The 17357-nt window shown below is 43.6% G+C and overlaps 1 protein-coding gene and 1 long non-coding RNA gene across 2 annotated transcripts; both read right to left on the reverse strand.

Annotated features, from left to right (window-relative positions):
* Nucleotides 1–1878: 1878 nt before the first annotated feature.
* On the reverse strand, nt 1879–7107 carry LOC124062518 (photoreceptor-specific nuclear receptor-like). Its single transcript, XM_046395349.1, has 8 exons — nt 6968–7107; nt 6253–6403; nt 5807–5910; nt 5416–5721; nt 4548–4726; nt 3528–3768; nt 2830–2935; nt 1879–2429 (listed from the first exon to the last, which is right to left on the reverse strand). Exons 1-8 carry the CDS (start codon nt 7059–7061, stop codon nt 2297–2299), a joined length of 1314 nt encoding a protein of 437 aa, XP_046251305.1. The 5' UTR covers nt 7062–7107; the 3' UTR covers nt 1879–2296.
* An 11-nt stretch (nt 7108–7118) lies between these two features.
* On the reverse strand, nt 7119–13870 carry LOC124062527. Its single transcript, XR_006843939.1, has 3 exons — nt 13818–13870; nt 12263–12330; nt 7119–7758 (listed from the first exon to the last, which is right to left on the reverse strand). It is a non-coding gene; the product is annotated as an uncharacterized LOC124062527 (long non-coding RNA).
* Nucleotides 13871–17357: the final 3487 nt, after the last annotated feature.

The following is a 17357-nucleotide window of genomic DNA, read 5'->3' on the forward strand; positions in this document are numbered from 1 at the left end:
AATCCACACTGAAATAATAACTTCAGCCTCATATGAAACAGTTTTAGCCTCTCGCACCCTGCCTACATGTGCGTTTCCTTCTGTGTTTTAACCAACAGTATCAAAGCCTCATGCCACCGATGTGCTTCATGTAATCATAACCAAACTGTTTAACCTCATTAAACTTCTTTAGATGCCATCCCGTCTTTTGTTTCTTCTATTCATGCTGAAATAAAAGCACCCTGTGTGATTCCTTGCTGTGATTCGGTAACATCAGCTTCGCTCTGAAACGTGTCGTTAGCCCGTCTGCCTCCCTGCGTCTGTTACTCAACACTCTAAGCTCATAATAAGATGAAAATGTTTCTTCTGAACAGGGGAAACCTTTGTGTGAAAAGAGCTTAGGAAAGGCCAAAACGGGCATGTTGATCATTTTACATGTGAGGTAAAGCTTCAGCGTAGGATCACTCCAGACTTTTGCTTTATTTTTTATGATTTAAACCAAAAAAAAGAAGAAAATTAAGTAATATTTCACTTAATTTTGCAGCCACTGGACACGTTGATTTCACAGCAGAGTGTGCTCTGAAACCAGAAGAATCTCCCCTGAGGGTCCAAACTTTCTTAATCTGCATCTGTGAGCTCACTCACATGACAGGCCACAGCTGATCTGATCCCAGGATTTTCTGAACCCTGGACGCCCACACGAGACCCACAACACTCAGCTGCTGCTACTCAGCATAAAACAAATGGCACAAAGAGAAAGACGTCTGGGGCTTACGAATGTCTTTATTTATAAAAGCGGCCAATGGGATAAAGGGTTTGTGAGCCTGAGGGAAATTTTTTGTTGCAATACCGCGAGTGACCACTGGGGTCCATCGTATCCAAAGTCTAAATGTCTTCCTTCAGGCTTTGTACCAGCCAAGCATCAGCATGTTACAATACAAAAGTTAGCATTTGGCTCAATGTGCTGTGCATAAGAAGGCTGCTCTGAACTTAAAGGGACAGTTCAGCCCAAAATCAAAACTACACATTTTTCCTCTCGCCTGAAGTGCTTTTCTGATTCTGCTTCTGATTCTGTTCATCCATCCATCCAGTGCTGGTGTGCTGCTCAGGAGATGTTTGGCTTCGTCTGAATATCATGGAACCAGATGACACTTCACTTGTGGCGCTCAAAGCCCCAACTTGTGAGGACGGACTCGCCGTTAGGCAGGATCATTCAATAAGATATTATTGGTTAAATGCGGATAACAGATCAGCTTTTCCCACCTGACACAGGTCTCAGACCAGTAGCTCCCAGTTTCATGCTTTATTCCTGAATTTGAACATCACAACATGTCTGTGGTAACAAAGAACAGCGTCTGTGCTTTTTTGGTTTTTTTAACCTCATCCTTCAGTGTACCCATCCATCTCTTGACCACATGTCCGCAGAGCCTCTCTGGGAAGGCTTATTACTTAAAGACGGGACTCCTGTCCCTAACAGGCCCTTAACTCAGTATGTCTGTCTCCCATACAGTAATTGGAGCATATAAGGCTAAGAAGAAAATGTCCTGTATCTGAACGACACGACTGAAAACCGCATCTCATGCTGAAGTTGTTTTGAAATGATGTTAATAAGTGTGTGTGCTTGTGTGCTGAGGGTTTTGTGTTTAACAGCAGACAGATGGGGGCGCTGGTTGGTTGGTTGATTCTCTGCAGTAAGCGAGGGTCAAGATCTCTGGAAACGGTTTTCATCCACACCTTGTTGTAGCTGACACACAGTATAGTCAGTGAGTTTTTTCTCTTCCTTCACACATTTGAATCATAATCACTCGTTTGAATTGTACAGAGGAACAACTTCTCTTTGTTAGTGAAAGTCTGGGGCCTACATCATCTATTGTGACCTGTGAAAGTAAAGTAACAGAACAAAAAGAACACTTTCGAACATTTTTTACTTTATCAAGACATGACAACATGAATGTAACAGCAGAGATGTACTGTCCATCTATCAACAAACGAATAAAGATCTGCAGCGTCACGGAAAAACACAAAAATAATGAAATGCTACAGGATGAAACGTGAACGTGAGTCACTTCAGACACAAATCAAAGTCTACATATGATACAAACAGACAGCAAGCACGGTGATAAGAACTGAGCTGCATTCTCATTTTTCAGAGTGACCTGATGCGGGAACAACACAGTAAAGTGGCCTTTAAAAAACATAACAGCACGCAGAATCTCTGATATGTGTACAGAAATACAAAGCAAAAACATGTGCCAAATATCAACCCTCCGAAACTGGAGAACAATCACGACTGCATGGACTTCTGGGAAACGCTGTTTTAGTTTTTGAACATGTCACACAAGAGTTTTTCCATGGGAGTGTTTCCGATGGTCCTGTGGAAGAACAGCAGCTCGATCCGCTCCGAGGTCACAAAACGCAGAGACGGCAGAAGAAGAAGCAGCTTTCCAAACCTAAAAACACACGAGAACAAGAACAAAATCAGCTTCTGTATGCGAACAGCACAGCTTGTTTTAGCCAACAAGCATGTGGCAGGTCACAGTTCAAATGAAAGATCTAACTGTCTGGGGCTCCACGGTGGACTTTCATTAATCCACTGAGTTACTGGCCAATAAAAACAAACTAAGAGTCAGAAGCCAGAGAAGATTCAGTGATGTGAAACAGGGCTGAGCGACGCCTTTGAGAAGCAGAATTTTAAATGGCCTCCATATTTAAATTTAAGTGCATTTAAAGACGTAGATGTAGATGTGGTAGATTGTAGTGGCTCCAAATCCCAAACTCATCAACAAGTTTGTCTCCAGACTTCTTCCTCTTTCTTTTCGTTTTGGCCTGTGTTACGAGGCGGGCTGCTACCTGGCTGGTTGACTGGGGTAGTGTGAGCGGATGTGTTGTCCCAGCATCACTTGAGACTGGTCCTGCAGGTTCTCCACTTGTTCTGGATCCTTCAGACCACGAGTCTCTGTGGAGGAGAGGAAACATCAACGTGAGCTCGCCCTCCACATGACTGCAGTCGTGTGAATTATTTCAATCTGAAATGTTCTAAAAGAAGTAACTGATAATAATAATAATCATCAATCATCGCTAATAATAATCATTATTATTATTATTATTATTAGCATGAAATTAAATGGTCTACCAAACCAAATGCAAAAAAATCTGGACAATTTTTTAGTGTAATATCTCTTATATCTCATTTTCCAACAAACAGATCTGCAGAGGTGTTAGAGAAGACACATCTTATATTCAACTGAGCATGTTTCAACACACTAATATTGATTTTCTGGGGTGTTACATCTAGTTGCTTGACTAGAGTTGGACTGGCTTCTTTTTTATTCCTTTTCTACTTATTTTTTGATTCTAAAAACTTGTCGTTTCCCTCTCTGAATCACGTTAACTTTCGCTGCAGTAATCAGTGTCCTCCAGTAACCTGCTGTGAATAATAAAATCATAACATCCTGTTAAATATTGATTATACTCTGAAAAGCCTGGATGACTTGCTGTTTATTGGTTTTAATCGTAGCTCCAGTTTTTCAGAATCCTGTTAGCCTCACCTGGCTTGAAGAGCACGATGGCCTTGAGGCAGGCGAACTCCGTGGGGTCGACGGCGAGGGCCTTGAAGCGGCTGAACACCTCCTGCAGGAGGCGCAGGTCCAGCCCGGTGTAGCTGGTTTTGCCCTGCATGCCGGGGCAGAGGTCCGGCAGGGAGAGCAGCGGGCAGCTGTCCAGAGGCAGGGACCACTGGATGGCACAGAGCAGGAAGAGCTCGCTCCACGCCTCCTCCAGCAGGATCACCTGGTGGGACACGAGTCGGAAGGTAAGAACTGGAGACGGAAGATGTTTCCGTTTTTGTTTTCAGTTTAACTGCTTAGTCCAAGTGGATACTCTGACAGCAAAGGCTTTATATGGAAGCACAATCCGGACAAAATTAGAAAACGTTTTTATAATGTTAAAATAAACATGAGCATCATTACCAAGCAGTAACAAAGTTGGGACTATAATAGTATTTCTAAATTCTGAATTTGAAACTCACAATTATGTTTTTGTATCTTTGTATAATTTAATATCTCATAAATGTTTTTATAACTGAACAGTTTATATAAGTTTGTATTTTAATCTTATCACTTCCTCATCTGGCCTCTTCAGTTTGTATTCCTCCTTCTCTAATCTTTAATCTTTTTCAGCATTTTTATCTTCCTTAATCCCTTAAATTCATGACTGAAGATTATGACAAAAAATTGCCCTTAGTCGCTTAAAATAGCTTAATTTTCACAACAAAAATGAGAATAAAACTAACTCAGAAGTAAAGCTTGAAAATGAGGACAAAATGTATTGCATTTTCTGTAAACGAATAACAACCAAGTGATGATGAAAAAACTGATGAATGACTACAGTTTTACTAAACCTACAAGAACGTTTCATCAAAAGTTCATCAGCAGTTTCAGCAGCTCAATTGTGATCACTGAATTATTTTTAAACAGCAACTGCTGAAATTGACCAAAATAAAATCTGAAAATGAAAGTGCGACCTGCTGTAGTAAATCAGACAATACATCCAGTACACGTAGGTCTCACCTGGTCTCTGAAGGGCAGGTTGGAAAACACCGGCAGGTTCTTGGCCCACTTCACTGACATGAAGAGCAGCCTCGCCGAGGTCTCGTACACGTTCTCGGAGCTGGATGGGTACAGAGCCATGTGGTACTCGGAGGACGCTCGCTCCGGCTCGTTGCTGGTCACGTCGATGTTCTCGTCGACTGAAGGAGAAAACAATACGTAAACCCACTTTAGTTCAGTTTTGGTTAGTTTAAAACCCGACAGCCACACGTGATGTTAAAAGTAGCATTAGCCGATAGCTGTTAGCTAACAAGCTAACAGTCCGGAACGGATGAACCACCAGTAAAAACCCAGCCTCAGATCTTAGGTTGGATCACAAATTTGGCTCTGCTGTGATACTCAAACGAGTTTGTGCATGCATGCTAATATTTTAATTGTGTTAGCCTGTTAGCATGCTATCATGACTACATGCATGTTAATGTCAGAGAGGCTGCTATTACTGCTAATAGTACTAATAAGTACTCAGACACAATAAATACAATAAAAATTCACTCTAAAACACTAATATATGCAAACATTTAAATTTGCAGCTTGACATCCTTTCATCATCTTCCTGCAGACCTCTAAAAACCTTTATGCCTCATGTTTACCTCCTGAAAGCAGCATCTCTTTCATGGTCTCTCTTTTTAGCCTTTGCTGCATCAGAATTTCTAGTTTCTACCACAAATATTTAAATTTATGCAGGCAACAGACTCTTGAATTGTTGTTGTCCCATGGCTTTAATTTCCCTACATTACAGGTTTGGATGTAAAAACCATGTTGGAAATTGCAAAATAGTAGAACTGAATCAACTGTTTGTCTAATCTGATAAATCCTGAACCCTCCTCACCGTCCTCGGGCTCCAGCTTGGCGCAGGTCTCGGCCGTCATGAGGCTGGCCATGAAGCGGTGGTTGTTCTGGGGACTGATGCAGCGCTGGGGGGCGACAGAGGAGGTGATGGACATGGAGGAGGTGATGTGGGGCCACGTGATGACAGACCCACTGGAGGAGGAGGAGGAGGAGGAGGAGGAGGAAGAGGATGAGGAAGAGGAGGTGGGCTCTCGTGTGGTGGCCAGGTGCTCCTTCTCAGGGTCCACATCGATGGAGTCGAGACGGACCTGAGCTGTGCTGCGGGGCTGCCGCTCGTTCTGCACGGCTGCAGCCAGGAAACGGACGAGGGATTTTAGTTTGACATGTCAGAGAAGGTTTCCAGCATTATCTGATGGCTTCCACACACTCACCGTCCTTGTTCATGCCTGCCTGCAGACACTTCTTCAGCCGACACGCCTGGCACTGGTTGCGATGAGCTTTGTCCACTGGACACATGCCTGTACCGGCCTGGCACCTGTCAACCCACAGCCGAGGCTTTAAAGGGAGAGTCCACTCAAAACTAACAGAAATACTGCATGTAGTGATGACAAAAACACACATTTGTGGAGAAATCCACTTGAAATTGATGCTCATTTGGTATGATAATAAAAGTTACTATCTGCATGGACAGTTGTGGACAACATGGACAAGCCGCTTGTGATATTTGTATGGTCGTTTGTTCAAGTTCTTGTTGGATACAACCAAACTTGCTGAGAGAGTGTCTGAGAGAAAGCAGTTCCTTGAATTAGCAATCATTTCCCATAATGCACCACATTCACGAACGGGCTGTACTGGGATGGGGACATGTTTCTCTTGCCTGTAAATGAGCCTCCTCCTCACGCTGCGCTTGAAGAAGCCGCTGCAGCCGTTGCAGGCGTAGATGCCGTAGTGCTTCCCGCTGCTGGTGTCTCCGCACACTTTGCAGACCAGAGCCGGGCTCAGAGCTTTTCCCGGGGCCGGACTCTTGGCTGCGAGTCAAACACGGTCACACAGGGCAGGTCGGTTAGTGCCATTCATGCGCTCTGGTATTGTTTCACACACATGTGCCTGCCATCTGTACTGGCAGCTGAGCCTGCATGTAGCTCAACACTCTGACAAAACACACGAGTCAATATTGCAACAGCCGTTTGGGTTGGAAAATCTCATTTAGTGGATGATAATGAAATTGAAACAATGAATGGCTGGAGGCAGATTAACAACTAAAACAAACGATGACATTAATCCAAATAAACTCCATAAATTCAGAGAGCATTGCTTACAGTTACATAATAAATATTTATTTGGGCCTTGTTTTACTTCAAGTACTTAAAAACTGCACTTGTGTGAACTTGGACCAGCAATCACTAATCATGTTTGTGTGGTTAGGAAGAAGCTTGTGTTCAATTAAACTGCTGGAAAACTTGAGAATCTCAAACAGGAGCTTAAAAATCCTCCGTAAGTCTGATTTTTCTTCACTCTTTTCTTTCTGACTAAAACTTTGTGTCCATCTTCCAGGCTTCAGGGGCACCTGTTGCTCCTGGTGAAACTCTTACCTCCTCTGCTGTCGTCAGTCCCGCCGCTGCCAGAGGACTCGGTGGGGGAAGCAGACGACATCATGGGGATCTTCGACAGGTGATCCTCCATCATTTTTTTTTTTAATTTTGTAAAAACTGAAAGATGTCTCCTGGGCGATAAGAAATAAGAAACTTTGCTGCAAACTATTTCTCCTCTTCTTCTGGGGACTTTTCCAAATTGTCCAGACACAAAGTGCAGGATCAACACACAAAAAGTTCCTTTTGAGCTTGTGCTTGTGAGGGACAGAAATGCGTAGCTGTCAGGCCTCCGGTGGTCCCCTCAGTGGGCAGATGGCAGGTTGAGTCCTGGTGTGGAGATGCAGATGGGCTGGGGTCCTGCCATGAGCTTCCCACTTGTTGCACGTCAACAGGTTTGCGTGTCCTCCCTCCGGCCGTCGGGGTCCGTCACTGTCTGTGGGTGCTCCTCGGTGGCAGCTCCTCAAAAGGGAGCCCAGGGGGTGGAGGGGGAAGGATTAGCCCCACGCGCTGTGTAAGCAGCATGCTTATTTGTCATCCTCTTAATCTTTACTGTTCATCTACTGGATCAATCAGTCACATTGCCAGAACGTTGGTGCTGCTCAGATCTTCATCGTGTCTGCAAACAAAAACAGAAAGAAGAAAAAACCCAAAGAAAACAAACAGCAGTGACGAAAAGTGCGGCTCTCCATTAGAAGAGTTGTAACTTTAGACCAGCTCCCATCCAGCTCCTCGTCTCCTCGTGTCTCCTCGGTGCACGAGGGCATCCATCAGTCAACGCTCCTCTTCAGTATCTGCATTTAAAGGGATGATTACATGAGGCGCACATTATTATGTTTACCAGCCTCTTCGATTTGTATTTCCCCTCCTTTTCCTGCTTTTTTTTGCCTCCAAATTCCAGCTCCATTTCCCCCCTGCTGTATATTTGATCTGTGTGATTGCCTCCCATTCATAATGACCCCCAGTGTTTGCTGAGGAGCTGCCTATTAACTCCCATTTCGCTCTTTTTTTTGACAAACTAGAGATCATCTGCTTCGCTCTGGCTGCCAGGAGGAAAAGGTCACAGAGGGAATAATAGAGTTTTGAATGGCTGATGTTTTCGCCAGCACTAATTTAGCTCATTCATGAGGGTCTCGCATTTATTATTAAGAAGCTAGAATCACCATACATGTGGCATTTACACAGGGAGCAGATCTCAGCTGCAACGGACCAGAGCTGCCAAGAAGCAGTGCACAAAACTCGAGGGGACAATATGAAACATGCAGCCGTGCAATCATAATGAAATGAAATTGACTTGCTGTTTACCAAAACGCCCGACAATTTGGGATGAAAATGAAAGGCGCCGCGCATCATTGCTATGATTAAGTCAAGACAAAGATAAACGAGCTATTAAAAACACTGTTTGGCAGCACGACTGTGAAAGGAGGATCCCTGAAAAGCAGAAAGGCTGCAGTCCTGAAAGTGAACTGCAGTGGGATCGACCTCCAACGCTCAGCTTTCCGCTCGTTTTCAGCGTTTGTTTCCTCACACAGTTGAGAGCTTCAAGTGAGCGATGCTGCATTCATGACTCCGATCTTAGACTGCACATATGAACACTTTAAAGCGAGAAATGTGACATCCAGCAGACGTGCGGCAGCATCAGTGTAATGTTTGGAGTCGTGTTACTTATAGAAACACAGTTTTCTTATAGAAACACGACTCCAACATTCAACATATTCACTGTCCTCTCAGGTTTGGCTCTCCAGTCACTCAAATGTTCATTTGTCACGAAATGTTCCTCTTTTTTTTTCTTTTGCCAGCCGTTGAGCACCAGAAAACCAAACCGACGACCTAAAAGACGCCACAAAGCTCAGCTGACGGGATCTGTTACAGTTAGTGATCACTCTGTGTGGGCCTCAAAATGTCCAACGTGGGGTTAAGTTTGTGTTCTGCAATGACACACAAATTTCAACAGGATGTAAACAATAGCATCCAAATAAACCGGAACTGTGAATGAACACAAAACACATACATGAAAAATAAATAAAGTATGAAGTATTTCTTAAATCTCAGCTAAATCCTGACTTGGAGCAACATATTAGACCCTTGATCCATCATCCGTATTAAAAAATATATAATTTATTCGTGTTATTTTGCGTTTCTGGAAACGGTTGTGCCGGAGCCGATTCATCGCATCTGCTTTAAACTCTAAAGCAGAAAATTTGCTTGGAGAGCAAAATTAACGTCCATGTCAGCGAGTTCCAGCTCCGCAATAACAAGGCCGACCATAATTGGAAAAACAAAGTGGAAAGCAGTTAAGTAGATTAGAGTTTGACCACATTTTGTCTGCCTGGGCACCAGAAGACGAGGGGGGAAGAAACACAATTAGCTCAAAAGATTAAAAGAGCAGCGAAGACACACACTCCTTGTGGGCATCTTTAGCCATATGGTGGCGACTCTCTTCACCCCTGGCCAACACACTGTTGACCTTTGTAAGATTTACCAGTTAATTAGTGTTCTGAGATCAGTGTTCAGCAGGCTTTCCGCGTGGATTCACCCAGTTACACTCTGATTACTGATGGGGCTTTGGAGTCGTTTATGTTTCTGGAAGGAGTCAGGAAACGTGACTGATTTTATGCACATTTTGAATTTGTGCACCGGATCCATTTTCACACTGGGCTGTGGCAGGAAACTTTGATGAGCTAAAAGAAAACAGACTTCTTTGAGTGTACTTTGACCTGCTGAGGGGAACTCGGCTGCAGCTCGGTCACTTCCCAACACACCGTAAATAACTTTGGGCTGCTTCAGTCTCAAAGTGTAAATTCAGCTGCTGCTTTAGACGTTTGAGTTAACTTAAGTTGAACAATTAGGGCAAAGTCGAGGTCACATTTTTCATTTCATCTCTAAGCCTTTGAACATTTAGATGATTTATGTTACCTAAACGTAGTTTTCTCTTACTGTGTGCGTATGTTAACAGCACATTAAAGCAGCTATTTTTTACTTAAAACAGACTGCGGACTGTCAGATTCCTTAGAAATGTTCTTCTTGTCACTGTGAAACTGCACTTAGACCAGCCTGCGATTTAGGCCCAACTAACCGACTAGCGTCCGACTCATCTCTTCTTCATGTATTATGCAGCATTAATTTACTCATAATGTGCTGCTGGGGCCTTTTAATATCTTATGAGCAAAAGGAGCTCATGAGTGATAGCCTTATTGCTTTATTATTTATTGAAATCATGTGAGTTATCCCCTCAAATAATGTGAGGTATGCAAAAAAGGGGGCAAAAAGGTTTGCAAACCAAAACCTCACTTGAGTAAAAGCATGTAAGTATTATCAGCAAGTAAAAGTACTCATAGTGCAGTAAAATGTGCTTGATATTCCTGCTGCATTAATGTGTCTCTTGTCTCTCTAATGAATGCGCTTACAGCAGTCACAAAACAAAAAACAAGTTTAGGAATCAGTCTGTGAATGTGCGTCCTATGACATTCCTGGAGCTTAACGTGAACAAATCAGTCGCTCTGTGGTCCTCCCACCCTTCACTGCTGTCTCTCAACAGTTTTTGGTGATGTTTTACTTATTTCCTGCCAAAGCGGCTAACAGACTGCAGTAATCAGGCCTGCGCTGCATTAAAGTGACACCTGCTGCAGGAGTGTGACGGCGCTGAGCTGCACATCAGATCTGCACATCAGATCTGCTCTCTATGTTTAGAATATGAGTGTGTGGATGAGTCGAGCGGCTGCAGCCTGCTGGCCGGGCCAATCGCAGCATTATGACACTTTACATAATGATGATAAGCCGCGGTACACTGTGACACCATCAAGTTTTAGGTGCAGACTTGCTTACACGAGCAGGCCATAGATTATGCCAAGACAAATAGATTAGCATGGGAGCAGCCTCACACTGGGATTCGAGCGGCGATTAGAGGAGCCGTTATGTAACGACGCTTCATATGAGTGTGACGGGCAGCAGCCTCTCTATGTGTCTTTAATTTACTGATGTCACGGCACGTCGTATTAGTGACACTGCAGGCTTCACCAGGTCTGCACCAAAATCTGCCAAACCGACCCGCGACAAAGTTCGAGCTGTTCCCCCGAAGGTTTCTATCGAATGATTGTTTCATTTTTAAAATCTGTGGACAGCTAAACCGCGTGTGTGTTGTGAGTTCAGTCTGGATTGTGCAGTTAATTAAAGTCTGTTAGAAACAGAATAAAAATCTAATTTTTATTGTGTGCTACAACTACTTTTTAATTAATAAATTCAAATATTTGTCATTTGTCAGCAAATGTCCAATTTTTTAGAGCTTTAATTAGCTGATTAAAGCGTAAGCACTGAAAGACTTAACGACAGGTGAGGAAACAGTTTTTCATTTGTAGTTCTGCAGGAATGTAAAAACTTTATTATTTGTTTTATTTTATGATTTTTCTTTCATTTTTCGATCAAAGTGTTTCATTTAACTATTCATTCATCTGTTTCTGATTGTTTTTGCCTGATCATCGTTTCCCCCTCTAATAGTTGATGTTATAACACGACCAACACAGGAAAAGCTCCCAGGAGCCGTGAGAACTTTACTTTGCTATGGAAATGATCTGATCTTTAACCAAAGTCCAGTTTATGACGTTTAGTGACTCTCCTGCTGGTTACGCTGGGCTAAGTGACCTTAAGACTCTGAGTCTGAGAACATTTTCATAAATGCTGTCACTCGCCTCCACCTGCTCTGGAGGCTGTCCTGGCCCCCCTCAGCTGCTGATTGGCTGCCTCGTTAAGCTCACCTGGACCCTCAGGCTCTAAAAGATGGCCACCCCGTTCACCATGACACTCCCTTCTTAGAGCCTGGCATCCACCATGACTTTAGCTTTAATAAACTCCCTGCCTGCATACGTAGTATTAAAAGCAGTACTGATTTGTTGCATAAATGAACTGACTGAACATCCTGAAAAAGTGATTTGATGTGAACACGTCGGCCATGTTTGTTTGTCACACATTAGTGCACAACACACCTGATTACATCACTGCCCTAACACTCAGTAACCTCACCAGCCTGCAAATGAAAGAGGATAAAAATACACTCACACACACACACACACTTGGGGTGGGGTGTTACCATGGATCATGAAGGAAACTCAAGGAGGAAGGTGGAGATGAGGGTGGGGGCTGTTAAATCTGATCTGTGCTGACGACGGCAGTGTGGTTGCGTCCTCACATCAGCTCCACATCACTGTGTGTGTGTGTGTGTGTGTGTGTGTGTGTGTGTGCATGTTATATAACAGTGTGATAAAGCTGTCTTTGGGATCTGACTGTGGCTGCTGAGCCTCTTACCTGTATGTCAGGTATGTCAGGTGGAAAGGTCCGGCAGCAGGTCTTCATCTTCCACATCACACAGCGGTCTGCCAACACGGAGTGTTTTTTAAGGGACAGTCCGTGATTTATTAGGAACGTTCACAGTCCTGCTGTTGGTTCTTATTGAGTTTATGTTTCAGTAAACTTAAACATACACAACAGCAGGCTAACGCGCTCACAATGACAGCGTCAACCTGCGGCTGTCTAGCAGATTATATGTTCACCATCTTAAACCAAAGTAGGCCTACAGCTGAGTCTGATGAGTGTCATTACTGTTGGTAAGTAATATGATGCAAACTCGGAGCTGACAAATGAGATGCAAAAACTGCAGTTCCTAGAATGGCCACTTGAGGCGAGTCAGCCCCCACAGGCCAGGATGTGATGATGATGATGATGATGATGATATACCATGTTATACCACCCTGAAATAGCAAATGATTTGATCATCCCAGGCATGCTCTGGAGGACCATGTCCCAGCTCCAAGCCCCCCTGAATCATTCAGAGACCCTTACAGACGCAGTCACTGTAAACTGTTGGCAGGAGTCTGGCCGGCCGTGTGTCCATGTCCCTCTGTCCTGACCTAGATCTCTGACAGTAAACAGCTGCTTCCTAAAGCGCCGTCGTGCTGCCATCAGCAGAACGGCCCGGAGAGATAAATGTCAGATTGGACCTCGGCTGAGCCTCTTGATGCAGCTCAGGGCCCCGCGGTTTGTTTAGGAGATGTACAGACACTTAGCAGCCAACTGCTGCTGCCGCCATTGTTTTGTTTTCTGTTTTAATTAACACTGCTTGCACTCAGTGCCTACAACAGACAAAAACGAGAATCACCGCCTCGCGGTCGTTTTCTTCTGCCAGCTGGTCACGATGCAGTTTTCATCCATGTCTGTCCACACGCATACGCAGTGAACGCTTTGAACGCAAAGCTTCAAATATGGATGTTGCAGCAAAGCAGCTACAGATTCTAAAACACAGAGGCTTCACACACACACACACACACACACACACACACACACACGTTCAACCAGGCAACACAGAAGATCAATACTGGTGATCAGTGATCAGTGTCACCTGTTCAGTGCCTGACCAAAGGTAAAATGAGGTCACAATCTGTTCCTGAGTTATGCTGTTGAATCAAGTGTGAGGCTGAACTTTGACCACCAAAGTCTAATCGGTTCCTCTTTGAGTTCAAACGGACGTTTGTGTCCAGTGTGAAGAAACTCCCTCGAGGTGTTCCTGAGACATCACGTTCACGAGAATGGGCCAACGCCCTGAACGTGATGACATCAGGCCACAGCTGCTGCAGAGGTTTTCATTTCTCCTCACTGAGCATCAGATGTGTTGGCTGATCAACACCAAAAGAAAACAGAATAAAAAAACAACTGTAACTGTAGAAATACTGATGGTGAACTCTGTGATTACCCAGTCTGAAACTGTGGCCTCGCTAAACTGGTTTAACATCAGGTAATGAACATTTTACAACACTGTGTGAAACCAGACCCATAGTATAAAAAAGAAAAAGAAAAATGGACTCACTTGTCCCACAGCTCAGACATCCTGCTTTCCTCTCGAATGTTTCTGTCCCTGCAGAAGAAGGAGAAGGAGAAGAAGAAGAAGGAGAAGAAGAAGAAGAAGAAGAAGAAGAAGAAGAAGAAGAAGAAGAAGAAGAAGAAGAAGAAGAAGAAGAAGAAGGAGAAGAAGAAGGAGAAGAAGAAGGACCCCAGCTGTGATCTGTGAAACTGGACATAAGCGTGATGGAACATGTATAATCCGCACTTTTGTTTGACACACAAACGTGTCCTTACATTTGAGTGAAAAATGAATTACTCTGCTGAGCTTTCAGCTGATGAACGTGGTTAAATGACCGGACTAACGATGAACTCGACTCTCAGTGGGTTTATCATGACGTATAGTTTATGATTATATCGGACTACGGGGACATTAAAGTCCACCGTGCAGGTCAGCGGTGAATCAACTTAAGAAGATTTGATTAATCCTGTTGAATGTCAACTGTTGTCAAAGAGTAGGATTACAAATTCCAGGTATTCTGCTAGTAATCAGGTATTAACACTTACTCACTAAACCGGCAGGGAAATCAATTTAAAAAACATGGAAATTTGGCCAAACTCGCCCCTCAACAGAGAGGTTTTACCAACAATATCTTAATATTAAGATTTTTCAGGCTGCATACTGCACCCATGACTGTAACTGCTCTTATACAGTAAATAAAAAGTCTGTTAACTTCATTTCATTTAATAATTAAAGGATGATTCAGTAAATTATTTTTATGGATTTACAAATCTTGGAGGGCAACAGGAAGCAGTGATTTCCCTTTGAGGTACAACATCTTTAGTTTGCAGCTTCTCACCTGCCTAAATTTCATTTTTCCCATTAGTTGAGTCAACTAATTAGACAAATGGCTGGCAGTTGGCTCTCAGTCAGAGACCTAATTTACCTCGACCACTGCTGCTGCTGCTGCTGCTGCTGCGGATTAGCTCAGATGACTTTAGATTAGATTAGGGCCCCCGTGGAAACAGAGGAAGCAAGAAGATTACGGCGAATGAGGTAACTGAAATGACCATTGTTACATTTCTGTACAACAGAGTGTCACTGCTGTGTGTTAACAGATGGATGGATGTGAGGCTGGGCTTTAAGCAGTGTTGTTCTTTCTCAATGTCATTTCATAAGCTCACGCAATATTTAAATTATCCTAAAACGTCAGACGTGTCATTATTTCTGACATTTTTGACTCAAAATCAATCAGCTGGTCCAAAAGAAATAACTGCAACAGCCCAGACATAAACAGCTTTTGTTCGAAGTTCATATTTCCTCCGGATCCTTCACGTTCATTCGGCAAAACAAAAATTTAAAAAGTAGAAGTTTACTTTTTCTCAGCAGTTTTGTTTCTCTCACATGACAAAGACAACACACTCTATCATCAACAATGGAACCCACTTAATGGGGCTCTAATACCCCACTCATCCCCTCACCCGTCCACCCCCCGTCCTCACCCTCTGGCTCATCTACTGACTGCTGACACAGCCATTACTCACCCGTTTAAAGCAGCTCTTTGGCCGTGCAGCTCAGTGGGTTCGTTAAGATTTCGGAGGGGGAGGAGTGCCTGTGTGTGTGTGTGAGGGGTGGGGGTCGCATGTTGGTTTGGGAGGAGGTGGGTGGAGTGCATGGGGTCAGGCCAATGGGCAGCTGGGATTACCAGCGACCCACCATCTGCCACCAAAATATTAATCAGAGTGAGGAAATCAATTGCCTGAGTAAATATCAGGTATGTAAGCTCAATCAACCCAGTAAATAAAACTACTGGCCAATCAGAGACTTTTGAGACGTGCTTTGAGTAATTCTTGTAAATATTCCAGAGATGATCAGTAACTTACCTCCACATCCCTGCCGGTCTGTGTGGTATGTCGTCGCCGTCTGCTGTCCGCGGAGGCGGCTGACATCCTCGACGTTTCTGGGCTGACCGTCTCTTTTGGGGAGGAGGTTAAAGTGCATTTGGCTGCTTGTGGAGACCTGATGGGGGGTCGTTATCGCTCTCATGTCTGTGCTTGGACTGTGAAGCTGCAGGCCCGGAGGTGATTAGCTTAGCTTAGCACAAAGACGACAAATGAGGGTCACAAACAGTGCAAAGGTAAAAAGTGACTTCCTGTGACAAATGTACTGTTTTTACATTTTGTTTATTGCACTGATTTAACAAAGAAAACATAATGTGTTAATTAGTTTCATTAATTGGTGTTTATCAAGTTTTTGATGCTAAGCTAACTCACTCTGGGTTACAGCCTGATATTCAGTGTGCTGACCTGATGCCACCTGCCCATTTTGTCTTTTTACTTGTGGTTGTCGTTGCAGACTAAAGTCATATTATAATTCAACGACCTATGTTCTGAAATGGGCCATTCTGCAAAATAAGTACTTTCACTTTTGGTACTTTAACGATGTTTCCATGCTAATACTTCAGTACTATTATTTAAGTGAAATTTTCAGTGCAGAACAAAATATTTGCATACTTGTTCCAACACTGTTGTTTACTTGTGGGTGAGTTGAGCCATTATATGTAAAAGTTTTGCATAATTCAAAATATTCAGACTGAGTTCTGTGTTTGTTTGTATTGTGTATTTTTTTTTGGTATAAATATGAAACAATTCCAAGTTCATTTCATCATACAAAAACTTTCCTGAAAGTATTATGTTAACACAATATTCCCAGGAACATTTGAAATCTAAATTGGCTTTGTATGATGTTCACTAATATCAAAGCTTTGTTAAACTGAATTAAACTCCAGATGCTGTAGATCCCAGATGGATAATCCAGCTTGACCTAAACGTGTATTTAATTGACTGCATTAACACGTCAGACTGGCCTATAAGAAACTCTGGTTGCTTCAAACTCCTTGGCCCCCTAAGCTGACCAATATGACCAATAATGGTCAGATTTATCATTGAAGAACACAGATGCCGCTCCAAATGAGTCATGCAAATAACACGCAGAGATTACAGCCGCTAATTCGGGCAGATGCCTCGCCTGGCACACTTTTTCCCGCCTTTTACTAATGCATCGTATTGTTATCTAATCGGCTCAGCCATAATTAAACTGATATCCACATCCTCTCTTTTGAACCATATTATCTTCAAACATTCAAATCTCCGAACTGTTTTAATCCCAAAGAAAACAATTAATTTCCGTGGAAACCTAAAGAAGAAGAAACCTCCCCTGTGTTCTCCGGTATGCTGCCAGATAATCGGCTAACACGCAGCAGCTCCGGTGTATTAACCAAAATGTATGGAAAACCAGTGTGCCTGCCAAAGGGAAGATCCAGATCCAGATCCAGATCCAGATCCAGATCCCCCCCACCCCACCGGAGGTCAGCGCAGTGGTCATTTATTGTTGTGCTGTGGAGTGTGATGCTGCAGCGAGGCGTCAGTGGAGGATTAGCGAGCGGTGGCACATGTCAGGGAGTGAGAGTGTGGACGACAGCGTGCTGGACAGACCGGATGTCATGGGGCTCAAGAGCTGCTGACACACGAGCGAACACGCCCCACCGCAGCCCAGACACAAAGGAGG

This window comes from Scatophagus argus, chromosome 1 (assembly GCF_020382885.2).
Source record: "Scatophagus argus isolate fScaArg1 chromosome 1, fScaArg1.pri, whole genome shotgun sequence".
NCBI classification, from domain to species: Eukaryota; Metazoa; Chordata; class Actinopteri; family Scatophagidae; genus Scatophagus; species Scatophagus argus.

Coding starts and splice junctions, on each gene's coding strand:
- LOC124062518 (XM_046395349.1), bottom strand. CDS start 7,061: ATGATGGAGGATCACCTGTCGAAGATCCCCATGATGTCGTCTGCTTCC. Junction 6,404..6,967: donor GACTGACGACAGCAGAGGAG/GTAAGAGTTTCA, acceptor TTTGACTCGCAG/CCAAGAGTCCGGCCCCGGGA. Junction 3,769..4,547: donor ACCTGCCCTTCAGAGACCAG/GTGAGACCTACG, acceptor GTGTCCCACCAG/GTGATCCTGCTGGAGGAGGC.